General features: G+C 49.4%; 1 protein-coding gene and 1 non-coding gene across 5 annotated transcripts in view; one reads left to right on the top strand and one right to left on the bottom strand.

The window, feature by feature from the left end:
- The first annotated feature begins 263 nt into the window (after window positions 1–263).
- TRNAR-ACG (transfer RNA arginine (anticodon ACG)) lies at window positions 264–336 on the top strand. The gene has a single exon. It is a non-coding gene; the product is annotated as a tRNA-Arg (tRNA).
- A 5,747-nt stretch (window positions 337–6,083) lies between these two features.
- The window catches only part of LIMD1 (LIM domain containing 1), a 30,480-nt gene continuing 9,808 nt past the window's right edge, over window positions 6,084–26,755 (bottom strand). For all 4 annotated transcript variants that reach the window (XM_010227578.2, XM_088521081.1, XM_088521079.1 and 1 more), the window contains 7 exons: window positions 24,284–24,385; window positions 12,798–12,865; window positions 11,400–11,462; window positions 9,842–9,972; window positions 8,186–8,237; window positions 7,456–7,524; window positions 6,084–6,540 (listed from right to left, as the gene is read on the bottom strand). In XM_010227578.2, the coding sequence (XP_010225880.2) occupies window positions 6,403–6,540; window positions 7,456–7,524; window positions 8,186–8,237; window positions 9,842–9,972; window positions 11,400–11,462; window positions 12,798–12,865; window positions 24,284–24,385 (623 nt within the window). In that variant the 3' untranslated portion in view covers window positions 6,084–6,402. The remainder of the gene's footprint in view (window positions 6,541–7,455; window positions 7,525–8,185; window positions 8,238–9,841; window positions 9,973–11,399; window positions 11,463–12,797; window positions 12,866–24,283; window positions 24,386–26,755) is intronic.

The raw sequence follows: 26,755 nt of genomic DNA, 5'->3' as shown, positions 1-26,755 counted from the left end.
TCAAGCGCGAGCGATGGCGACAGAGCCGGGCGCCGCCTATGGAGCGGAGGGGGAGGGGCCGGGGCGGAAACCCCGCTCCGCCATTGGCTGCGCGCCTGCGCTCGGGCCCCGCCCCCGCGGCTCGGGAGTGACGCGCGCCTCTGGGGAGGCGTGGCGGACGAGGCTCTCGGGGCGCGCACTGGATTGGCCCCCGCGGCTGGCCCCACCCCCGCGCAGGCGGAGGAGGCAGTGAAGGGACGCGGGAGGAGAACCGTTCTCGAGCAGGGCCAGTGGCGCAATGGATAACGCGTCTGACTACGGATCAGAAGATTCTAGGTTCGACTCCTGGCTGGCTCGGCCGCTCACTTTTTCTTCTTTTTTTTTTTTTTTTTTTCCCTCGTCTCCCCTCCCCACTCGCCGTGGCCTCCGCACCTTTTTCGTACCCAGGCTCCCCGCCGCCGCCTCTGCACCGGCCTCTCCGCGAGGCAGCCGCGTTGCGGCACCTCGAGACACCCCCCGGGCTGCCCCGCTCCGGCTGCTCTCCGGGCGCTCTGTGGAGCCCAGAGCTGCTCCGAAGGCAGTTTCGGGATGCTCGTGTGTGACAGGACTTCATGGGAGTCCAAGGACTAAAACCAACAGCCCAAACCTTCCCTGTGGCACCCGCAGTCCTTGCGAGCACCCAGGGAAGGGGAAGCTGCAGCCCTCTCATCCCTACCCGTGTCCGAGCAGCCTCCGCTGCCACCCCAGCCCGCCCCATCCTCCTGGGCAGGTGGGTGGGCGCAGCCACCTCCCAGCCCCATGGATCCATCCGCCCACCCTTCGGAGTCCGCGTCCATGTGCTCCATGATCTGCTTAGCCGTTCCCACCAGCAGTGCCTGCAAAACACCCTCTATGGCACCAGCCCCCAGGCCCTGGCACTGCTGCCCTGCCAAGGGCGCTGGAGGCGACCGACGTGGCTGTCTCTGAGCAAAGACTGGACACGGGAAGCGCTTTGCTGCACTGTCTTTAATCACAGGAGTCACAACGGGCCGGGTGCGTCGCCCTCGCTACAGCCGTCACTCTTTGTAAATACCCAACAGCGCGGGAGAGAAGAGGGCCGTATTCACACGTGGCCACGCTTAGCTACACCAGCAGAAAGTCTAAAACACTCCCCTGTGGGGCTGAGCTCTTAAGGAAACGACAAACATAGACCAGTACCGTTGAGTATCGCCCGGCAGCCCCGGGTGCCGCGGGCAGCGCAGGCCGGCTGCGCTGGGCACGGGTCGGCGGCGGCACCGCCTGCGGGCCGCACCGCGGCCCAGGACCGCTCGCCGGGCACGGCAGCACCGGGGCGCGCGGTGCCCGTCTCCTCGTGGGAAGGATTTCTTCGTCTTGCACCCTGCCCTGGCCAATGCGAGCGCTGGGGGACCCGTGCAAAAACGGCACGAGGGGTTTTACTGCCCTCCTTGAATGCAGCGGGCAGCTCTGGCACGGCAGGAAGAAATCCCCCCTCTTGGCTTCGTTATGTACAAGTAAAACCACCGCACAGCTGGAACTGACAAGCAGCAGGACACATGAAGAGAAAAGAAAAATGCACAGGACGCTCTGCAACGGGAGAAGCAAAACCCCTCCGGTCTTCTCCCAGTAACACTGGGATTCTATGAAGGAGGGAAAGGGACACACGTTTGACCTCATCACTTCCCTGGCCTCAAGTGCCGACTTCAGAGAGGTTTCAGGGCCGCAGGGCGCTGCCGGCCGGGGGCTGCTTCTCACTTCCACTCACAGCCTGTGTCTCAAGGCACCTGCGTCGGCAGCCGGGCAGCTCGTGTCACATCAGCCACCCATCCTCTTTGCCCTACAACCTCCCTATTTTTAACGTCACGTCGTTCTTTCCCCATGTGCCCCCACTGCTTCAACACCCAAGTTTGCTTATTGAACAAAAACCATCAGTCTGTTTTAGTGATGATTTCACAGCAAGGACTGCACTGCAGCGGATTTATCCCCGTGTGTATCTTGTCTGTAATAAAACCAGCTCTGGAGCTGACGCCGCACTGACTTAGGCACGTATTTGCTTTTGTCTTTGTGCCGGTTTTATGGGCTTCCGTGGGGCTGCCTATGCACTTAAAGTGAAACGCAGGGTCTTTCACGTGATTTTCTTAGCAGCAGAAGCAAAGCCAGAGCACAAAACTGCCACTAAACTGACCCAACACAGGCTAGTTCGGAGGCTCCGGCGAACACGTTTAGGCAAAGATGCACTGGCAATTTTTCTTTAAGTCGGGACACCGTTTTGTTGTTGCTAAAATAATGAAGTGGCAAAATTTCCAGGGAAACGCAAAAATGCAAAATGGGGACTAAAATTGTTAAATTAGGAAGAAACAGACTCAATTCTCCCCCAGGGCTGTGAACTCATGCGAGGGAGAGGCAGCCGTCTCACCAGCTATTAGACCTAAAAGACAGTAAATATTGAAACTAATTGAATATTTGCCCAGTACTAAAAAGCAGTGCAGGGAGAAAGTACAGGAAAATATTTACTCTTTTTCTGACAGCCGAAGAGAGCCCTTCCTCTCAAGCCGCTAACCTGATGCAGACCAACTCTCACCGCTTCATCTTTCCCTTCAAGCCTGCCATAACAAACCTGCTTGCTGATGTAATTCCAGTGTTTCCAGACCCAGGCGCTGCTCACTTTCTAAAAAATTACAAAAATCATTTAACCACTGAAAAACCAGGAAAACATTTTAAAAGCCCTCAAATGACTTAGAAAGTGAAGAGCTGTAAGACCCTTGACTCACCAAACACTCCTCCGCTAGGTGTTCTAAAAAGCTACTCTCTGCGTTTAACATCAAAGCAGTTCTGTGAAAACGTTTTGACCTCAGCCACTTTGTATACTTGAAAATACACAAAAATATCTGCTTCTTGTATAGCTGAAGTTTTCCTTCTGGCTTTTAAGCAAAGATCCCTATTTAAATGAACACCCATGCTCTAAGCAATAGAAGATTAACAGCATGATCTGAGCCCAAACCCTATAAACTCTGGTTCCTCAAAGCAAGCTTCAGGAAACTCATTTGAGTAACTATTTGCATGTGAGTTACTCACTACCACTCCTGCGGGACTTCCAAGCATCCCTCACCCTAAAATAACTCAACGAGCAAGCTGGTCTGGGAAACAAAGACTAGTCCGACGTTTCAGAGTGTCTGACAGGTTTTCCTATCCCAATAAATAAAAGAGAGCGAGGTTCACATGAAGAGCAGGGAGCAACCTGTCCGACTCGAGTGACGGGCAGTTTGACACACGTTTCCTCAAGTTCTTCTGGAGAAGCGGCTTTAAACTGGTCCTGCTCTGAGCTGCCCCATGGAGCTGAGCCTGAGCAGGGCTGGCTCTGCCTTCGTGCCCTGCAGCAAGAAGCTGAGGAGCCACTTGTCTGCAAAGGACATGGATGATAAGCTTGAATTAACTGAACCTCCCAAAGATAAAAGCTGCAGAGGTCACAACACCACGCCGAGGCAAGGCAGCACCTTTGCAGGTGAGCAGAGCGGCACATGTTCTAGCTTCAAAGCCCCCACGTCAGACGCTCCGTCTCCAAGAGCTCCACACTGTCATTTCTAGCTCTCAGAGAACGCACTGCACAGAGAGCATTCCTTTTGCCTTAATAATTTATGCAGGACATCAGAACTGGAAGTAGGGCAGCCCTCCCTGTGCTGGGCACTGCGGGACGGTCGAGACGAGTAACCAGACACCCTGTGAAAGCCGAGGCCCAACTTTCCGCTGACGCCCAGGGCCCTCCTGCACAGCAGCTCCGAGCACGCCGGCCAGCTGGGGCTTTCCACAAGGGAAAAACTCCAGCCTCCCCCTTCTTCCCTGCCTCTTTCAGTGGGGGGAGCCTGTACAAGTGAAACTGTAGACTAAAACCCAGTGTTAAAAGCTGGTACCTACAGATTAAGCTGTGCTGTACTTGGGTGTCACCGGAAAGTTTTCCACACGCTCATAACCCCTGTGAGCAGCTTCCTCGGGAGAGTTGCTCTCCCTTAGCCCTGTTGCTGCTCCTGCCTTAGGCACTGCCCTAAGGCAACAGAGATGCTCCTGTTCACGAGAACATGGGTTCCATTGGTGTTTTCTGTGCACACAGGGTGCTCTCAAAGAGCTGGCAACAGCTTCAGCTGTGCAGCAGCCAACCGTCCAAGGACAGAGCATCCCACCAAGAGCGCCGCTTCAAGCTCCCTTCCAGAAGCCCCTTTCATAGCACACTCATGCACTGTCTTTGCTGCCAAAGAAAGTTTAGCAAGGAACCACCTGCCAAGGATTAGCTGGATTATTCACTACGTAGCACGGACCTGGTGTTATTTCCCACCTCGGTACCTTGAGACAGTCCTAAAAACCACAGCTGGGTCTTAAGGTCCTCCTGGGCCTACATTTGGTAGCACTGCAGGAGACCGGCTGCTTGCTGCACCTCGCGCTTGCGGTAAGGGGAGCACAGAAGGGTTGCTGAGGTGGCTAGAAATGCAGTTTGTTTGGCAAGGCAAAGGCAAGTCACTGCTAGTTGGGTCACAGCTCCTGATGGTGACAGATGTGAAACACAGGGCTGCGCCTGGGCCTCGTTCCAGCTCAGAGAGGGTGAAGCAGCCCCCAGGGCACGCTCTGCAAGACCGGGCCCTTTCTGTCCCGCAAGGGCAGCACCAACTGGGAAAAAAAAAAAGAGAGAGGGAACGGAGAAAAGCACTAACCCATATTTGTCTGCAAGTGTGGGCCAGACTTTACCATTTCACAGTAAATAACATGCCAGGTCAAACACCGAGCCCTGAAGGACTGCTCTAGGAATTAAAGGTGAGGTCCACATGAGCACACGAGCTGGAATTTGGCTGCTTGGCATGAAGTTCAGTCACCTCCCCAGCTACAATTGCACTGTAGGGAAAGATGTCTGTTTGGGGGTACTCATCTTATGTTCCTTTTTGGTGTGTAAGTGCCACTGCTCACCTAATTTACCGTGGTTTCCTCACTAAGATCTTCAAGAGCATTATTCCGTCCACTATCCATCAGAACTGATTTCTTTTTAGCAGGGACAAAAGAATATTTAACTAGTGTTCCTCAAAATACATGCAGAGAAGAGCAAGTAAGACCCCATATTGCATCTGAGACTTAAAAATAAGAGCTTCTTCTTAAATAAAAACTTGGTACCTATATATGAGGGTCTACATAGCACTGGAACAAAACAAGGACTGCAGGTACATCTACCATACATGTGGCACATACTGTGGGAGCTATAAAGCAAGAGGCTTCAAAATGGGGAATAATCTGCCGTTCTGCTTTCCTTTACAGAAGAGGAAATAAGGGCCAAACTCCCCATCCCCTTGCTCAGATAAGCTGCTATGGTTCATGTGAGCAAATCTGTTTATACCAATGACTGGACTCATTTGCGTGGAGGTTTTGGATCTGGGCTCCAAATCCCTGTATAACAAAGGCCTTCGTCACGATCTCGAGTTTGTTCCCAGGGCTCTAAATAAGCACCGTTACGAAATGGATTTGTGTTGGGTAAACACCCTGGAAAGGAGCAGCCAGGCTGAGCACTGAGTTGTGAGGATAAACCAGGGAAAGCTCAGGCAAACGTCTGTGCGCAGGGAGATTTTTTCCAAAGTGATTTCTGCAAGCAAGGACAGGGATGGATTTCCCCAGTGTTCACACTTCCAACATTCAGGCCTTTCCAAAGCTAATCCGCTATTCAGACTGGCCCCCACACAAGCCCGGGCCCAAAGTCACCGTGGTGGCTTAGTGCAGGTCATTCCAGTTTTCTGTTGTGTTCGAAACGGGCTGCCAGACTCCGTGCCTGGCCTGCACTTGGAGAGCTGGTGCCTTTCAAAGCCAGACCGGTATCAGAGTCCTGGGCATTAACTAGAAGGCTGGAGCAGGCTATTTTGAACGGAGCTCTTTCTTTTCTTTTCCTAAAGAATTAAAAAGAAAGAGAGAGACTGCCTAATAACTGATATTAATAAGTTGATATCCTTGAGGGAATTTGATGAAAGGTGCTGGTTGGAAAACACTTGGTAGACTGAAGGAATGTTCCCAGCAGGCAGGCAGGCCGGCCGGCCTTGGGTTTTCTAATTGTGCACAGCAAGATCTGAGTTCAGAGACACGGCAGCTACTTGTGTTTGTACTGAAGAGTCTTTCAAAATGAGCCAGGAAAGAATCTCTGGAGAGCAGGGAAAGGCACATAAAAGTAAACCCATCAGTTTGGATAACATGCCACATTCTTGGTCAGGTAGATATAGTTTGATACAGCTGGAACTCTCAAGCCTACAAACTCTGGGAGTCCAGGAGAGAAAAAAAAGTCTTCTATCCTTTTACAGGAAAACTGTTGATGGGAGAAAAACATGCACAAGAAATCATCTGAGGGAGGGAAGAGGGAGATCATGTAACAGGACTTCTGTCCAGGCTTTCAGGCATTGGCCTCGCTGGCTAGTAGTGATGCGGGTACCCGGCCGCTGGGGTCGTGCCGTTCTCTATGTGTTTCAGATGACAGGAGTGACACAGCAAATGTTCATCTAGCGGGTAGCAGCGATGCCCGTCCTCATCATTGAGTTCCATGCCGCAGTCCTGCAAAGACAGCCCGTACAAATTACTGTAATATGGCTTTACCTGCCAGTGCTACGCGAGGTCTGGTTCCCATCAGGATGTTCCTGTGACAAGGAGGGACAACACTTGGCCACCAGCGCTCTCTAAGTCCTGAATACTCATACTTGTCACAAGAAGGAACGCACCTGTCACAGACATTTTGAAGGGCAGCCTGATAAGAACTTAAGTGCTTTTAATTAGCAGGTTTTTATCTCACGGTGAGTCGCACCCCTATGCATTTTAAACGTGTTCACATTTTGCCTTTGGGTAGAATTTGAGCCTTGGGTCAGGACCTCCTGTCACTGCATTATGAGCACAGGGATGGAGGACGTCCATTTAAACTCCCAGGGCACAAATATGAAGGCTGTCTGGAAACCCCCACATGGAGACTAATTGAATGTTCGAAGCTGGCACCTCTTGGGATCTTCTTCTGGAGATATAACTTTCTCCTCCTCCTGCCCACAAATTTCCATGAGAGTGAAGGAAACTTATACCGGATAGGATCAGTCAGCATCTTAGCATTTTTGAACAATCTGACTTAGAAATCAGATACATTCATGTGATCTGGAGCTCAAGGTTTCTAAAAAGCAGCACTAGAACCTTATTAATTCACCACATCTCCTTCTCTAACAAATAAACTGCCACGTTTTAAGGGCAGTAATTAATTTTTGCCCACAATGTTATGAACAGGAAATGAGATAATAGTTTATACACACTTTGGAAAAAAATTTGTCTTCAAACTGGAGATTTCTCTGGCACTGCTAACAGACAGTGAGGCTCTCAGCATGCAAGCCCTGAATTGCTCAGCTACCGCACTGAGCAAAAGAAATTTAATTTCCAAAATAGCACTAGCTCTGGTTATTAAGTGCCCGTTCCCTTAGGGAGCTGCTGACCTACCTCGCAGTGGTAACATTCCACGTGGTAATCCTTGTCCATGGACACAACCCGAATGGTCTCGTCAGAGCCCTGTGAACATGCAAGCAGAAGAGAAATTACAAAGTCAGAGGATTAGAGGAGGATCAGGCTCTGCAGATCGCTTCCTGCAATAACGGGAACGTTGAACAAATGCATTTGGGCTGCTGGCTGGAAAACACAAATAAATCCTGCCACCTGCAGTTGTTTTTACAGTAAAGCTCCATCATCAACTGACTGCAGATATCCTCTACAGTCTAACATCAGAAATGTTGCATCTACCCCAGATTATTTGCTAATGATTTAGCAATGTCAATATATCAAGTTTCTCAGCATTTTAAATTGGTTTTGCCAAAGGCGCAGCTCCTGCAAGCACTAAAATGAGTCAGTCACAGAGGGGTCACAAAAGGTCCTTCCTGAGCACCACCAGCTTTTATTGCCACGAAGGAAAGTTATTCCAGCATAACACCAAAAGCAGCATAACTTTGCAGGAGATGAAGAAAAGCAGCCTGGCTCAGGGGGAATAAGTGGCATTATCAAGCAAAGGAGGGGTCACATCTCCATGACAGGGCCAAACAGCTGCAGTCTGGAGGAAGCTGCCATCTCTCTGCAGGCACAAGGACCTCTGGCTTGACACAGGGTCATGTGTGACGGAGCACCAGGCCTCCGGCACGCGCCTGTCACCCACGGGGAGTAAGAAATAAAAGGCTCTCACCTCAGAGGGCAGAATGGGGAGTCCACATGCTGCGCATTTTGGAGCTAAAACTCTAGAAAAGCAATGAGAAATAGACGGCAAGTTATAGATCAGCATTAGGGAAAAAGCTCGTTTGCTCTTAGTGATAAGATGAAAGGCATCTGCATCTATAACACACACAGGATAGCTTTTCATCCCCAAAACACAATTTTATTTTAGGATTCATTGAACATCACCATATTTGTCTCCAATTAAATTTACTGCGCAGGGAAATAAAGGAACGGGGCATATACACAGGGACAGATAGATGCATGTGAAGGATGACTCTGTAGGCCTTGTGTTTCCTCAGGAAATCAGTCTGTAAAAAATAATATTAAAAAAAAAAAAGATTCCAGGGCTGCCTTGATTTTTAATCCATCAGTGCAACAGCTTTCTATTCACAAATGAATATTGCATTTGACCCATGATTACTTGCTGTTTACATATTCTTGTGACTGAAACAGTACTGACTACGGGTCAATAAGCCCAGTCCTTTCCGAATGGGTCCTGCACCAGCCTTGCTAGCAGCTGTCATTATAAACCTAAAAAAGAGTTTCTTTTTTTTTTTCCTTTTTTTCCCAGGTAACTAAGGCTTAGCACAGATTGTTAGTCAGGCAAAAACAGTCTTCTAATTGAAGTAGTTAAAGAAAAAGAAAATCACTGTAAAAATTCTTGGCTATTACTAAGCAAAAATGACTTGGTGATTCAGAAGACAGAAAATGAGCAGGACTGTCTCTGTCCCTCCAAAAACTCCATTAAAAGAACTGACTAACTGCCTCTCCTGCCCTGGGGCAGGATCATGCTGAGAGAAAACAGTAAGGCACTGCAAGGCTCCTTAAGTTTTTTAATATAATAAAAATAATATAGGACAACTGATAAATAGTAAATGAAATTGCAAGGAAATGCATATCCTCTTTGAATAATGCTGACACACAAACGGATTTAAAAATTTAGCACAATTAAGAACAATTCCAGAGGGTTCTTGAGAACCATTTCAAAACTCTGCCTGCTCAAAGAGTGAGACGAGGAGCACAGCAAGCCAAATGGACACTCAAAACGTATGCAGCTCTAACAACATAACTACTAGCTAAGAGCACAATCCTTTTCTTTTGTAAAGACCAAGTGATTTTAAGTCAATTTATCAGCTATTTAACTTAGAGCTACATTTAAAAAAATATTTTGTATTTGGCACTGATCTCTAGTAACATTCCTGGCTCTTCAGAAGTCAAACTCAGCCCTGCAGCTTGTCAAAAGCAGCTTGCACTAATTTCAGAGAGGATTCTCAGTCTTTACTTTTGAGTGGACTAATTTCTTACCTCATTGAACACTTTACGAGCACTATTTGACTATCTCAGTTTCCCTGTGACACCAATAAACATCATCACCACTTTGCAGAGGGTAGCTCTGCAAAGCTACCAGGTAGCTAAAGCCCAAGGAGAAGCAGCTTCCTCACAGTTACACAGGAAGCTGTTGGCATGGCAAGGAGAGACATAAGGGATTTCTAAGGTCCAGTGCCATCCCTGCACTTCTGGTTTCTCATCCTGTCTCTGCTTTACTAACCCATACATCATAATTATCTGGAAGGCTGAAGGAGAGGCTTGTTGATTGGATCCACTCTGCTGTTTGTTTTGTCCTTACTTGTGGTAGTCCCTGACACAGTAGATTTTGTTCTCAGCATCTACGGTGAACGGGACGCCATCCAGGCACTCGTTGCACACCACGCATCGGAAGCAGCCGGGATGATAGGACTTTCCTAGAGCCTGCAGGATCTGCAATAAGCCAAGAGACAGGAAAAGAAAGCACGAGTGGGCATTAAGGGTGAAAATAACACATTCACAGTGTAACATCACAGTGTGGCATGGTCATCAGCAGCGCTGAGCCTTTCTTCGGCACCTCATCTGAAGAATCAGTTAACAGGGATACAAAGGGCAACTGGAATCAATGTGTAACACCTGGTTCCAAAGAACAGAATTCTTAGCGTGGCTAAGAAAACAGTTTACAGAGTCTCAGGCAAGGTACTCAGCATTACAAAGAACAGAAGGGACAGAATTTAAGGGAGAAAATAATTTGTAAAGCCAACAGGTGGAGATTACCTAGCAGAATCAAACAGCAAGATGTTCCACCCCAGCAAAAGGAACATTTTCCATGAGAGGCTGAAACAAATACTCTAACTGGGTTTCCAAAACTTCTAAGATTTCTGGGAGCTTTTGTGCACAGTTACCTGGCTTTTTAATAACACAGACTATGGCAACTGTATTCAACGCAACTCCTGTAATTCACTGTGAGCTTTGGAGCATCAAGTAATGGGTGGAATTACATGACCTGTTATCGTTGTGATCAGACTTCTGAATGGAGTATGAAATAGTTTGCCTGGTTACATTAGAAAGCATTAATATCGGAAAAGTAAAGATAATTTGAGGTAAGCATTCAAAAACCTAGAAATTAATTGCTTCTTTGCCTCAGCCATAGTTTTAGACCATCAGCTACACGACGATGCATTTGTCTCCCTCTGAATGAGCCACACCTGAACACTGGCTGATGCTGGAAAAGACCTCAGACAGTCCTTTGCTGTGTGACCCCCTCAGTGCACACCTGGAGCATGTAGCTGTCATAGGCTAATAATGAGACTTGCCTGCTTTGGCAGGATGTCCACACACCTACTGAGCAGTTTTCAAGGACCTGGACACATCTGAGACTCAAATCACATACCCTGGGTCAAACCTACTCCCCGGAATACCATCCCAGTGCCTTCCAGCATATATAAAAAACAGCACTAAGGCAGCAGCTTCATTTGTGAGCTCCCTGGGAACTCACAGTGTTCCTGCAGGGAAGAAAAGTTCGGCAAGGGAGCACGAGCAAGAAAGCAGTGCAGAACCACTGCACTATTGAGCAGGAAGCACAGGCAGAAACGCACAGTCCAGGGAACCCCGTGGGGGAACGAAGGAGCTGGCAGCTCTGCTTTTCAGCTTGCAACAAAACTGAGCAGAGCAGAGGCTCTGTGCCAAACAGCTGGGAGCCAGCTCCACGTCCCTGCAAGCACGAACATCCAGCTTAGCGGATTTTCTTTCTCTCACCAATCTCACACTAGGCAGACTAACATGAAAACACACAGCACAGGTTATTAATATATTTTGCTTTTCATGTATTCCTCTAAAAAGCTGGAGAATTTTTTTTTCCTAATGCAATTATCACTTACCATGTCCATTATCAAGTGACCACAAATGAAACACCTGTCAGCTGACTGCTGGAAACCAGAATACTGCAAGGACAAGAAAGAATTGGCTTAAAATTTTGCAAGTCTAGTAGAGCATAAATAACAGCACATTGGACAGATTTGGTTTTTTTGTTTGTTGGTTTTTGTTTTTTTGCCTGTTCTCCTTTCACAAACTGTATTTCCTATTGCTTTGTCAGCATATGAAGATATAGATGGGGCAGGTCCCAGAGGATATTCTACAAAGATACCAGATATTTTATGTATAGAATTGTTAGTTCCTAAAACTTTCAAGTTCTAAAATTAAGAACAACAAATTACATGATACCATAAATGCACATGCAAATAAGGCATTTACTAATAAGACTTGCATGTTTATTTGACCATATGAATCTACAAGCCACAAATTTACACGTGTTTATCACATACTTCCATCACAACACTTGTATATATACGCTTGAAAAGCCAAATTCTACCTTGGGCTGCGCAGTTACAGATCTACTGAAACTTGCATGGGAATACTGTCCCAACTCTCTTCTAGTTGGGCCTCGATCATCTTTCAGTTGCCATTGCTAAGATCTAATGGTAAGGAACTGATTGTCATGCACGCAGTGTGCACCTTGGGCACAACACAAAATCTGTCCACACAGAAACAGACATTTGAAACACAAAATGTTTCAAATTCTGTCGAAGAGTGGAAATGCAAACTGGAAAAATGAAATATCTTAAACATGTTTGAATTAGAGGTTTCCATTTTCAGCCTGTGCAGAATACACCAGCAAGAAAAAGAAGGCAACTGACTCTTTGAAATCGCTAGACCTCCTCAGTAAGTGGCAAATAGAACTGTTCAAATCTCAGTGATGTCTTAGCCTGTAAGACTTTGTCTTAGTCTGCGCGGGCTACACAGCTTTTTGCAATTTCTGTGGTGTCATGGTAGTCATGAGTTTCTCCACCAGCCAAGGAGAGGATTGTAGGGCTGCTCCTTTTTCAAATCCCTCTGAGGGCAATGGAAAGACATCCATGAAGGTGCCCAAGCAAGAAGGGTTAATAGGAAAGAAAAGTTCCCTCAAGTCATTTATCTTGCTCTTACTTCCATGGCATTTCTACAAAGATCAGTTTTGAAGAAGCCATCACAAATGGCTACAGCTTCAAGTAATGCAAAACCAAGGGTTCTGACTCTGCTACTTCCACTACCACACACGGCAGCCCCCAGATCACAGACCCAACCAACTTGCTGCGTCTGGTACGTGGGTTAAGAGAGGATGTGCAGGGCCTGGGAATCATACTACAAACGCATGGATGAGAGGCACAGCTGCAGCAAGGGACACGAAGGCTCTGTGGGAGCTGTGCTGCCAACAGCACAAGGGTCATCATTGTGCTCACCAGGAAATCTTCTTCACAGAACACCTTTCCATTGACAAAATAGAAGGCTTTTCCTCTCAGCTTCCGACCTAAGGGGGGAAAAAAAACACAGGGAGAAGAGAAAGGTCAGTAGAGAGCAGGGAAAAAAACATGAGCAAAACCTGACTGCTGGAGACGCCTTTGGACACAGATCACTAATCACATGCAGCAGAACAGCATCTCAAATAACCAGCGCGACCCACTCAAGGACATCAAGCACTAGGGGCAGAGGCCTGAAGACCCAGCGCCCACCCCAAGCACAGGCCTCGCGCGCGTCTCCTCCGTCCCCTGATCCTCGGGCCCCAGCAGGAGTCTCCCCTCGTGCAGGGAGGCGGCAGCCCGGCAGCACCTCCCAGCAGGGGCAGCCCGGCGCTGAGCGGCCTCACGACAAGGCCCGGCCGTGACCGCGGGCATCCTGCCGAGGACAGCAAGCTCTGTGGAGGGTAACGCACAACTCGCCGAGGACAGCAAGCTCTGCGGAGGGTAACACACAACTCGCTCTTGGTCCTTAAAAGCTTCACACTGGTGCTGCAGCACTGAAGGGTGCTTTGCCTACTACCAGCAGCCAACAGATAAGGTATTACAGTATCTTATCTTTCTTATTATCTGCTGCGGGTAAAGTTCAGGGCTGCAGCGCTGAACACGCTTATCTCTGCCCTGGATCAGCACGTCCATCACTGCGCCAACAAGGTTGAAACATCTGAATGGGATCTGTGTTTTCTTTTGAAACAAAATGTCCTCTGACAGAGACAAGATGACACAGTTCTCCAAGAAACAGCTTTGTGTATGAAAGTTTTATATTTACAATAGTTTTTGTATTTATGCCACACATTTACCGTTTCCATTTCCACATGGCTATGGCAACAACTGCTTACACTGCTTCTGCTTCTACCATCCTTCCAGAAAAGGGGACAGTATTTTTTTTTATTTATAAAACACTTGCTTCTGCTGTTTCACAGCCTGTTTTCCCTACTAAACCAACCTACCTAAAGCAGGTTTTGAAACTACAGACTGTACCAGGCTGTACCAATGACAAGAGACAGAACTGCAGCCCAGGCCGTTCAGGAGGCCTGAACCTGGACACCCAAAACTGGGCATGCTGCAAGTGGTAAATATTGTTAAAAGATTTCTCAGCAGTGTTAGTTTATAAATAGGTAAGACACAAGTGACAGGTCTGGAGCTCCCCTCTGGGTATCTTGTGGCATTTACCTACTTGGTTGCCTTCATTGAATAATCACGCTGGCTGAAAAGAATCAAGAAAAGGAGGAAGGCAAGCAAAGCCAATTCCATAAATGATACTGTTTATCAGCCTGTGCGTGCACCAGAGGGCACTCTCCGGCTGGAGAAAGGCACACGCTGCTCCTCCAGGAAATGAAGGGCTCCAACGAGGCTCTGAACGCCCCTACCCCACATTCAGCCAGGCCAGCACTTCACCACTCGCCTGCAGGGCTGGATCCAGCTCCTGGCTACCAGAGCAAGCAAAGGCGGCGGTAGCTGGGTCTGTAGAAAAATAAGCCCTGGTTGGCACGTGCAGCAGGTCCCTGCGTAACCTGCACGTGCTGCTCCGCTGAGGGCTCACGGGGCGGCACGTGAGCCAGAGCAGCGCCCGGACACGCTCCCCGTCTCCGCTGGGGACAAACGGCGCTCGCTCCGAGGTGAGAGAAGGTCTAAATGCAGGGAGTTACCTCGGCCAGGCTGCGGCCTTGGCCCACGGCGTGTCCACAAGGTCAAACAGCTCCAGCCAGACGCTGTGTGAAAGGAGGCCCTGGACACCCGCAACATGACCAACGCGCCAGGCGGGCAAGGGCTGCGCCATGGCACGCGCGGACTGGCACCCCACGTAGCAGAAGGAAAGGTATCCTGCCCTAGGCACGTGTCTTAGTGTTTGCTCCCTCGGGGATGCTTGCCTTGGGCTAAAACACTCTGCCCCCCTTTATCTCATGCTGATACTCTGCCAAGGTTACTGACACCAAAGCAGGGCCCTGAGTCCAAAATAAAAATATCTAATCAGGGACTCGCTGGCTTTATGACCAAATAACCTGAGGTGCATGTTCCTGGGACACCGTCTGCCTGCCTCTCCCTGCAGAAATCCCTGTGGGATGTGCGGGATCTGCAATGCCAGCAGGGAGGGCAAAGCAGGAGGGTTGCCAGCATGCCTAGGGCAGCGAGCAGGTTGCCTACAGCCTAGGGCAGTACTCATCTTATCCAAAACACTGGGATTTGCCATAAAAGCAGGCCGTTACTTTGCACAAAGGCCCCGAGCGCTCGGTGAGCGGTTCCTGCTCCAGCAGTGGGGCCGGGCTTGGCGGACCAAGCAACCCCACTTGCCAGGCGTCAAAATACCGGGTGTATTTTTAACCCCCTGACACTCGCAGGCCAAGACTGATTGCAGCAGCCCTTCAGGGGACTGTCATGGTTAGCGCTCTGCGGCCAGGGCTCTGCTGCAAGCTCCGTTAGCAGGAGGATAAACCCCCGGAAAAGGGTTTGTAATTTGGCTGTTGGTTTTACGTGGACACATGAAGAAGAGCTGCTACTATGAAGAGTACTTTGAGGAGAGAAAGGGGGAATGATTTAATTATTTTATTTGGGGAACGGGCAGTCATTTTGGCTATTTTTTAGCTCCACACTTCTCAATGGCTTTCTTTTCTTAAAGGATTCAGCAGAAACAAAAAAGGAAATTCGTCAGAAAAATGAGTAACCGAGGGGCACTGCAGAAAAGCCCAACCAGCTTCTGGGGAAACTGAGACTAAACGGGGGAACGGTGCCCGCAAACAGAGCGGATTTCTGTGCTTGCCCCTCTCGCCTCTGCCTGCAACACGCAGATACGTTTCTCTCACCACCTCCCTAAGGCAGGGAGACGTCTCCTTGCCTGGGGCATGGGAAACCAGCACAGAGGAACGTTCCCTGCCCCACGGCTCAGCGGGGAGCGGGTGTTGCAGCCACGTCAGTGTCAGCGGAACGTGCAAGGCAGCGTCGTGGTGCCACGCTTCCCGCGGCTGCGGCTCGCGGGGCTTTGGGCAGCAAGACACGGGCTCATGGCCCACACTGGTCAGAAGGAGAGAGCTAACACTGCAGAAAACGGAGCTATGCACTTCTACAGATTTGACTCCTGCATGGATTGATCACTGCTTAGTTTAAACAGGCTTCACTTGGAGATGACTGCAGGGATGACACCCTTTGATAAACATAGGGGTATTAATGCTTGGCTTGCCACTTTCACAACTGATTGCTCTAACACATGCCTTAAAAAGCTGGCTCCTGGCCATAATTTACTTCTCCTTCACCCTGAATTTAGCTAATCTTTTATCCGCAAAAATTCAGGCAATTAAAATTCTTTGGCATTTCAACCCTTTCATCTTCACCTGTTGTTAGGAGATTTCATGTTTCTTTCTCTGGTGGGAGGATTGATCCTCATGCTTTTCTGTACATCTCATCCTTAACACATCTGTCTAATCCATTTAGCGGCTGGACCTTCAGGATGACCTCAAGGTCCTTTAGGCACCAATTTCAGGATATTTCCAGCTTAGCCCGGGGTGCCTTAGTGCTAAGTGGACACACACTGCCTCGCAGCTGATCACAGGCTGCAGTTCTGCGCAGCGCCAGGACGCGCTCCCAGGGTGCTGCGGCTCTTCTATCATTTTCTCCAAGGAAAGCTCTCTCCTTTTGAAGTTGACACAGGGGAGAGGTTTACCAGGCACTTGCGGTGGTTCGAGGAGGATGCCAGCAGCTGCTGGGAGGTCTCTTTCTGGCTGAGAGTCCTGGGCCTCGCTCATTAAAAAGATCATTTTTTTAGACTAGTGGCAGAGCTGTGAGATGAACCTGGACATGCCATTTCTAATGACAGATTCGATACATATATTTAAGCTTATGGAGTCAGTGGGTATAATCTCCCGACACGGTCAGGGGACAGCAGGTTGGAAGCATCAACCCGCTAGGCACTAAGGATCCTTAGTCCTGGAGGACTCCAGCTCACCTGCTGTCCTTCCCCTGTTTCTGGCTCTTCACTTGCAAGGCTATCAGAAGGTTCCAATCCCGGTTTGTTCACAGCCTCTGGACACCACATATGGCACAAGCAGGCCCAGCAACCTCAGTCTCCCAGGCCCTGTACAAAACTCCCCGCTGCCCAATGTTCAGCAGCACTTTGCCAGTTCCTAGCTGGCAAATGTTGCTTTTTAAAGCTGGACACATGAGAGCAGCTGGCACAGAAGTGTTAATATTTCCAGTCCTCTCTTAAGCTGGGACTGCAGAAAAGAGTCCCTTGGGTGTGTGAACACACTCCAAATCACGTATATTCACACTGTGATTAATAGGCAGATACGTCACTGTGGATCAAAGTCTTGGTGAAACAAGGGCAGAAGGATAGGATCTCTTTTAAAAGCAACTGCTCTAGGACACAGCAGCCCCATTAACATGTGAATTGCTCAGCCTCTCACACTCCACTAAAGCAGTTGGATTGTGCAATTGCAAAAGACCCTCCAAGCTCTTGCAAACAGCAGAGGTGACAAAAACAAAGCTTGGAGAAAGAGCTGGAGGCCAGAGAGCCCCAAGGAAGTTCTGGCTGCACTGCGGGCCCTGCTGAGCAGCAGGGCAACACACGGGAGGCCAGAAGGGCTCTGAAAAGGGAACACTGGGAGAGCTCAGCAGGCCGCACCACTGAGCAGCATCTCCTCCATGTTTGCTGTGAACCACTGCAAAATGCTCCCTGGTACATCCGAGTGTTTTTATTTTGGAAGGAACTGCACACCGGCACCCCAGGAGCTTTGATACTGAGAGACAGGATAAACTCATCCTGGGTAAGGCAGAGCTGCAACCAGGGAACCCGCGCGGAAACACCTCACTTCGAGCCAGTGCCCTATCTCCCTCCATGCTGGTACAGGGAGGATGGCTCTGTTTTCCTATCTCCCAAACCCAGGCACAATCTGGGACTGCTCCAAGGATGGAGAAAGTCACACGATGCCATAATTGACCTGGCTGTTCCTGGCCCTGGGGCAGGCCCCTCCAGCTGCAGGAAGCTTCAGTGTGTCTCAAGTTAGACCCTAGAAAACTATTCATAGTTACCACCCAAAACTTTGCCAGCAAACCCGTACAATTCTCACAGCAGAATTAATAACCAATTAATAATCAATTATTAATCAATAATCAATTAATAATCAATCTTACACCTGCTCTTAACCAAAAGCAGCATTCAGGAGGTTACATTAAAAACCAAACTGACCAGAAGGACTGGATATATAGCCCCTCCGGCTTCAAACTTTTGTTCTCATTTTGTCCTAATTCTTGCCCAGCACAAAGACACATGCGACTGTAATACAATACACTGACACAGGACACCAGGCCTATCCAGGAACACCCAGTGCTTCTGCTACTGACCAGCTGCACCTTTCCAGCAGGGATATCTATTGAGGGTGTCTGGACTGTGCCCATGCTCCCTCCCCTCAGACCTGCGGCAGCCTCAAACCTGACTTTTCCAGTGCTGGCCAGGACAGGAACACGTTGTGTCATCCTACAGTGAAAGCTCTCCTGCCCCGCTGCTTTCCCACGCACAGCAACCACTTCCTATGGCAAAAGCTGGAGATTTCTCCCCCGCAAGCTGGGACCAAAGACAAGTCAGTAAGAACAAGACAGCAGTTTAGACGGGAGCTGAAACATCCATAGATGCTTCCACTGTCTCTGGACTGCCTGCAATGCCTGGTGTGTCTGAATCTTTACTGAGATGGCTTTGGCTGAAAATTCAGTCTTTAATTACAAGGACTTTTGCATGTTAATTTTATTAAAGGTATTAAAGGTAGTGTGGCTATTAGCTAATGCTCAACACTGCCTACTTTGAAGATCTATGCATTTCTCACACACGCAGATCAACAGAGTGGTTTTATATTCAGCATTTGCATGAGCCAATTACAAGAAATAAATTCTGCCCTCACCACCGTAGCTGCTATTTTTTTGCATCTGAAGAATATAGCACACGTGCCTGTGCCTAACAGGTTGCTGAGGGGAAATTCACTGGGCCAGCTTGTCTGTCCTTCTCTCTAGAACTGAGCTGCATTTCCACAAAAGTGCAGCTGCTTGTAGTATAATTTAGCAGTCCCAGTGAAGACCATGGTCTTGTTTTTCTCTGGGTTATATACCAATACGGGGCGCATTTATACAACACAGTTAGCCCAGAGGTACCAAAAGCTGCCTAGCTGTAAGTAGCTCTGCTTTATAATCACAGCAGCCAGGCAGTTAGCCCAGCCAGAGGGCTGTGCTCTCCCTTGCATGGCTTTGTACCGTAGCTACCTTGTCTGGTAAATGAATTTGTTACCTCTAATCACCTTGTGAACCAAAATAAAACAAAACAAAATAAAATCCTTCAGAGTAGCAAAACACACCAAGTCTTGTTATTTCAAGTCCTACCACTGGCACTGCAGCCTGTTACTCTTACACAGACATCAACATTAATCTGAACTTTAGGGAAAAAAAAAAAAAAGAAGCAACGTGGACATGCCAAAGGTCGAATTCCGTAACATGGCAAACACGTAGGATTCCCGCTTCCTCGCCACATGGGGTCAAAATCCACTCCTGGTCTCGGCTTTTCTGCTTTAGTTGAACATCTGAGCCTCCTTCACACCACCTTGCAATCAGTTCTTTCCCTCCGACTTCCTTCCTCGCCTATTAATTTCCTTCACAGTCATCTCCGACACTTCCCTTGCACTTTTTTGGCTTTCAGATTTCCTGCGAGGACCAATGGCTCGAGCACAAGAACGGTCCCCTCTGAAGAGCAGCGGCCGGACAGCTGAAAGGGTCTTTCCCTGCCGCAACCTGCCACGGTCAGACACCGGCATAGCTGAGCCCCAGAGAAAAACGCTGAAATAATACAGGGGTTACACCAATATTTGTAATTGATAATGTCTCCTTACCAGTGAAATAATAAATACCAATATCTGGAAATAGCTACATGGGGTTGGGTTTTATTTTTGTGCGTATTCTGAGGACATGTCATAAACTAAGTGAGCTCTGATTGTTTTTCAGATAAATGAGGGTACTTGAGATTTCACAGCAACCTAAAAGGTTAATGTGTAACAAAGCATTTGTTAAGTAAAAATGTTTGTCCAGCAAACTGCAAAGAAAAACAAAACAACAACAAAAAAAAAGGAAGAAGCAGATACCTTGAGTTTTTAGGAAAAGCTGTAAGTTTTTTTAGGGTTCTTTTTCAACTTACTTTCATAGCCTTAAGTCAGATATTTTTACTAAAATGGCATAAACAGCCTAAAATTTCTTTTTCCCCTCTTGTCCTCCACAGAAAGCTACCCTGTTTGTATGTCTGCGTGGTAACAAACAAGAAGATAAATGAGGTATTTATGCCAGAGTAATCATTCTAAATCTGTTGTTTTGACCTCTATGCCAAATTTTCTCCATTGCATACCGTGCCTCAGATAGAACAGCAAATTCTTTTTCCTGACAACTCAAGCCTCTACCGTACCCATAACTCTACACAACAAATTGCTCACGTCTATCATTTATCTCTAAACATTTGTATACCAGAAAACAGAGGGTATTCATCTCTGAGAGGTATCACTTCTCCCCCACACCTCGGCAGACCCTCTCAGCTTGCTGCATCTGGGAAAGCCAAGCGGCATTTGGACGCAAATCCAACCACAAGCAAAATTAGAAATCCTCACAAAAATGGAAAGGGCAAGACAGCAGATAAAAATATCTGGAGGACAATATGCTTTACCCTAATAGGTAATTTTGTATATTTTATTTATTGGAGTGCAGATATTCAGTGTTTGTCCCACAAGCACAGAAATTTTAGGATTGAAATCACAAGCAACCTTGACTTCTCAGAGACAGTTTGTACTGGATGGTATCCAAGCTGAACTCCTGTTGACCTTAAAAACACAGCCTATAACTTACTCACTTTTCAGCAAGAAACCAGAGTCTCGACGTAGGCTGCTCAAGACATGCTTTGCAGCGAGGCAGACAATACTGTCCAGGCAAATATTTGTTTTCCTGGCAGTTAGAGGCCGTCTGGCGTTTACCCCGGCGGTATCACGGTAGGGATCCCAGAGGGGCTGCAGAGAGGCACGGGCGCCCTGTGCTGAGGCCAGACCCGTGTGCGCCTCACCTGCGGTGTCCTGACAGAGAGAAACAGCCTAAATCCATACAGGAGAGGGGACATCTCCTCAGCTTCCCTCCACCACCTCGGGGCAGAACAGTTCGTGCCACCCCAGGCAGCTGAAACACGGCCTGTTTAACCAGAAAGGCGCCTGGGCTGCGCCTGTGCAAACAGGGCGAGCCGAGCCGCGAGGCGAACTCCGCCAGGCAGGAATGCAAACACGCACACCCCGCGCCCCTCGCCGCGTGGGCAATGCGGGGAGATGGCAACTAACGCTAATAAAGCCAACCTGTGCTCTCGTTGCACCCCGTGAGCCCAGGCTTGTGGCTTGCCTCCGGGCGTGCGGAGGCTTTCCTGCGGGCAGCGCCTTGGAGCCGGCCTCTCTGGAAGTCACTGGGAGCGTCGCCTCGGAACGTCACCGGCAGGAGAAACAGGCCAACACGGAGCTTCCACCACAGGCTGAAACACAGCTGTAACACCTGCTGTCAGCAGTGCTGAGGGTTTTTCTCGATTCTAATATAATTAGGAACGATTTGTGGGAGATTCTAGAAAGCTGGTCTCAACGTCAAACCAGCAGGTAACCATCAGTGCGAACACGGCTGGGCCGCGGTGGCGGCGAGGCCGGGAGGAGGACGCGGCGGCGCCCGCAGAAACGCGCCCCGTGTGGGGTGCCCTTCCTCTGCTCTTCCCAGCCACCCGCGGGAGCGGAGAGCGAAGGGGAGCAGTCACTTCCTCGGCCTGCATCGCACGGCCCTTCTTGTTCTTGTTCGCTTGCCAGCGATGGGGTTGGAAAGGAAAGAGGCAAACACATCCTGGAAGGTATCCTCGGCGCAGCGCGAGCTGTCCAAGGGGCGCCTGGGAGGCACGCAAGGGAAAACAAAACCCCACATCCCCCAGCAGGGCTCTGCCCGAACCCACGCCTGGGTAAAAGGATAAAATGGTCCCCCTTCCATGCAGAGGATGTCACCAGGTCTCGCTCCCAGCAGCGGAGCCACGTGCACACGCGTGTGCCCAGGCGACTGGCTACAGCCACAAGCCCCAGCACCACTGCTCCTCTCACTGCAAACAAGGGCATTCCTGGAAATCTGCTTCCCTCTGCTTTTCTGAGGGCAGTTAAGATGTGTTTTCCACTACAACGTTCGGGGGAGCTGAAAAAAAAAATAAGATTTCTGTCCATCCCCTCACCTCATGCAACTTGCCTATATAAATATATAGAGGGAATATTATATACATATATAGTATTCTCAATACCTGTAAAATAGCACCAATTGCACAGTAGTAATTTTGGAAACCTAAGACAGCTTGAATCAGCTGTTGCATTATTTTTAACAGGAGGCTGGTGGGGAAGGGCAGTTTGGAGGCTTCCTGAACGCAAAGGGTAAAAAGTCCCTGCAGCCAAGCCCTGGGATGGAGCTACAAATTCTCTCTGCGGGAAAAGAGCTCACAATAACTTGGGTGAGACAAAGCAGCAACCTGCTGACTTCTGGGCCTCTAGGAAATTGCTGTCACCTGAAAACACCCCTTTTCTTTCAGTTTTCCTGTCTTCAGTCAGATGACAGGGAAAGGCCCTTCTGAAAACATAGGTGAGGGAAGGCACTCATTGTTGGGCAGCTCGGAAACAGGGAGAGTTCGAGGTTCAGCTATGATTAAATAGCACATGCACCTTTCTATATTTGCTCCCACCTACAGCTCCAAATAAAACACATTCCCTTGCAGTCCTGATGAGTTTACAATTTTACATACAACACAGAAAGAAAAAATGAGTTCATCTTGGAAAGCCAAACTGATATGCGCAAATAAACAGACGGATTATTATTATTTTTTACTGCTGCCAGATATAAAGCTACATTTCTAAAAACATGCCACCACCTCCAGAGTTAGCACAACAGAATACAAAAACGTCTGTGTTACCAGCACAGCCAAGGCTGGAACCAGGAGACGCAGATGCTCACCCTGGCTCCATCACAGGCCTCCTTGAAAAGCCACTGGGGAGAATTCATACGCTGGGGCAGGCTCTGCATTTGGGCAAGCTTCACACCACCCCTCGGGTATGGGAAGCGGCGTGGGGCCGCGCCAGGCTCGCTTAACTGTTTCGTAGGCTTTGTGAGCAGGCTTTGCAGAGCCGTCCCTGCTCCCCTTCGCAGAGTATCAGCACAGAACCCAGCTCAAAGCAAGCGGCCAGGGACATGCTGCTGGTCTCCCCGTGGCTCGGTGTATCTGTCTGCACAGCTCACGCAATAAAAAGCCAGGTGTGTAACGTGGCTTGAGTAACTTAGTGCGCTAGTAAGTGCTTTGGCAGGAAGCCCCTCAGAAGCACAAAGCAAATACAGTTAGCAAAAATCCAATAAAATAAAAACAGTGACAAAAAGCCATAGCGCTTGCTCTGGGGCCAGCAAGGTGAGGAAGGTGGGCAACACGTGAGCAACGTCTGTAGATAAAACTGCTCTCATCCTCCCCTTTCAGCAGGCACTCATTTCTGGCACCCTGCAGGCGCCCAGGTCAGTCATTGCAGCACCCAGTATGTTTCACCAGGCAGTTTCTCCCAAGCAGGGGGTTAGAGAAACCCAGGTCAGACGTGTGTCTCTGCACCGCACGCTGTGCGCGCAGCGGCACCCAGCACTATGTTCATGCTGGAGACATGCAGCAGGATCAACCTTACCACCCCAGCTAGGAAACAGGCTCTTGGTCTGAGCTGCCCGTCCTGGCACCCTTTGCAGAGAGGGAGCCACATCCTAAAACCAGTGTCTGACGCAGGCAGATAAACCACTCTCTGACAGGACTTTTGGACACTAAAATAGGCACCAGCTTTTTACATTAAACTAGCCGAGCTGGCTGCCACCTCACAGTGACTCAGCTGAGACAGAATTAATCGAAGTGAGAGGAAAACTGCCTCCCCCTCCAAAAAGGTGCATCTTGCTTTCACAGAGCTGCGGCTGCACACCTCTGGCAAGCCCACACTGATGAAGAAAGGGTTCACAGTCGTGTCTCTCTTTTGGACTCACAGGTTGTGAGGGCTTTGAAGTCTAACTGGCCAAGTAACAAAAACTAAATGCCAGTTAAAGCATATTTATTGCCACTTTAAAAAAAATACTCTCATAAATAAGGAAATGTGGCTACGTTGAGACAGAAAAGAATGAAAATAGCTGTCCCTCATACCAGAAAGCTGAAGGCAGGCATAATCCAAAGCATCTTTTCTAAATGCTTTGCAAGAATCTATTCAAAAACAAACACTGAACACCACCACAAAGGCACACAGCTGAAGCAAACTCCATCTGCCAGAATAACCACATCCTTTTTTTTTTTTTTTTTTTTTTTGGAAGACATACAAAACATTGATCCACAAGGATGGCCACGCGGACAAGGCAGCACTTACTGCAGGCTCCGCAGGTGAAGCAGCCGTCGTGGTAGAGGTTGCCCATGGCCTGGCAGGCCTGGCTGGCTCCGTACACTCCTTTGCTGCACTTCACACAGGTTCCTGGAAGAGACAAGGGAAGTCAGGGGGATTTAGCAGCACGGCCAGTTCATGCGGATGAAGAGGTGAGCAGGATGTGCGAGTAATCACACCTACAGCTCAGACCGAATTTAGGACCCAACGACCCACTGCAACCACAAGATGTAGGTGACAGCAGCGTTGCTCACCCTGGGAAGTGCTGTTAGCAGCAGACCTTCACAGCAAACTAGCACAACAACAGGCTCGGAGCCCTATTTGGCTACATCCTCTTCCTTCTCCTATCCATTTCCAAAACTTTCATACACACTCAGAAAAAAAGTTGATGATCCTTCCAGAAGGCTGGACAGTAGTAAAGGGTGTTCAGGGCTTTTCACTGACAAATGCTTTCTCCTACTTAATGCACAATATCAGCTTCTTGGTGGCAACCGACAAGAGGAAAGTACAATTCCTTATTTAGTCCCTCTAAATCTTTTCATATTTCAGACTCCTGAGTCTTCTGCTGAAGGCTCCAAGCCTCTACAGATTTCTTACCAAACTAGAATGGGATTGACTATGTTAAAATCTGCCTCTCTTCTCCCTTCCAATCATGTTGTGGACAAGAGAGCTCTAATACAAATGCCACCCACAGACAACGTGTGTTCTTCCAGCTCCTCGAAGGATAACAAAAGAAACAAAGCAGTTTTAAGAGAGCATATTTGCTGGTAGCAGCTAACGTGGATCTGATCTGCTTCTCAGGCAGCCCACGGGATGAAGGAGGGCCAGGGCAGGCCCATATGGATCAGCTTTGGAGTCACAGCCCACCTGCAGCTCATCTCCGACAGAGGGAATGGCAAACCCAGCTCCAAGCTGCGGCAGCCACCCAATGCCCGGGAAACACGACATGGACACGGGAAGCCTCATTTGCCTCTCGCCAAGCAGCCTCTGGGGCTACCCAGGCACGGGGCTACCAGCAAAATGCAGCAGCGCAGGGGCCTGGCCAGGGCAGAGGGACAGGGGCAGTGCGATGATAGCAGGGATGGTTAACTGAGGTTTAAGGCAAAAAGATGTGCAAAACAGCTCAGTTCAAGGCCAAGCCCAGACTGGTGGCTGGATCTGGCCTTGTCCCTCGAGAAATGAACAGGCACTGATTAACGGGTTACAAGAAAAAGCCTACAGCGGGGTTATTATGCCCTTGTGCACCTACAGGACCACGTTTAATAACTAGAGCCTGGACTTGGGTTATACGACCCTATTTCGCTTCCCAGAAAACCCCTTTTGGTAACGAAGCGAGAAACGACAGTAGAAAAACGGCAGCACTGCAGCACGCAGGAGGCGGCGCGGCCCGTCGCGCCGCGGCGGAAGGGCAGAGCGGCCCGCGGGCCGGCAGCGCTGCCCGAGCAGCGCCGTGTCCGCAGGGGCGCCGCGCAGCGCCCGGCGACGTCCCGGCGCGGAGGGCACCGCCGCGGCCCAGCTCCTCCGCGGCGTCACGGCACGAGGGGGCTGCGGAAACCGCCCCGCTGCGGCCAGGCACAGCAGGTCCCTGGCCAAGCGAAAGGACAGAGCGAGCCGCTTTGTTTGCCTCAGGCCTCACCACACGGTTGGGACAGACCAGTTCCTAAAGCAGAATCACCCCTTAACTGTCTCTAAATTGCCCACTGGCCCTTTAATCCGTGTTTACTTCAGCTGTCTCTATTTTACCAAAGATGGGCAGCATGAGGAGAGAGAAGACCAAGAGTGTCTTCCCCTGCTGTTCCATGGGGAACTTTTGGATGCCCCTTCACCTCCTGATCTCTCCTTCCTCCGCTGCTCAGACTGCTTTACTCTGACTACTCGGCGCACTGGGATTGTAAATCAAATCTTGCTGGTACTGGCCCAGCACAGAGGAGAAACCGATCCGACTAGAGAGCCTTAGTCACGCTGTGGTTAACAAAATTTCCCTTCTTTCACGGTACCGCAAGCTCCAGAGTCATCACGAAGGTCTGGTCCATGCTAGGAAAAAAGCGACGTACTTCGGCCAGCACTTAAAAGCATTTCCCCATGGTGGCAGAGCGTGCTGCCAGCCCAAGCTGGGGAACGAGCTCTTCCTGTTGCCAATACCTGGTAGTCTTCACGCCACCGTGACAAAAACGCTCAGCGCCCCATCATGGTATCGCAGGGCTGCTGAAAAGCAGATTCTCCATTTCCCCGGCCCAGACGTGCCCTTCTTCCGTGCAGCTCACCCAGAACACAGAGCACTGCCACGGATGCAGCTCCAAGCTCCGCTGTGCGCAGAGCTGGTGCCCAAACCAAAAAAGACCCGAAGGGAAGGCGAAAAAGAAATGAGCAGCCATCTATTTTGCACCAGGCAGAGCAGAACTGACATCCCAGCTTGGCTGCGAGCCCACCCCGATGCGCAGACTGGCACCAGCTTCTCAA

The sequence above is a fragment of the Tinamus guttatus genome, unplaced genomic scaffold (genome assembly GCF_059628265.1).
Source record: "Tinamus guttatus ecotype Peru unplaced genomic scaffold, ASM5962826v1 Tinamus_guttatus_pri_ptg000115l, whole genome shotgun sequence".
Classification (NCBI taxonomy): Eukaryota; Metazoa; Chordata; class Aves; order Tinamiformes; family Tinamidae; genus Tinamus; species Tinamus guttatus.
This window is presented reverse-complemented; position numbering and strand designations above follow the sequence as displayed.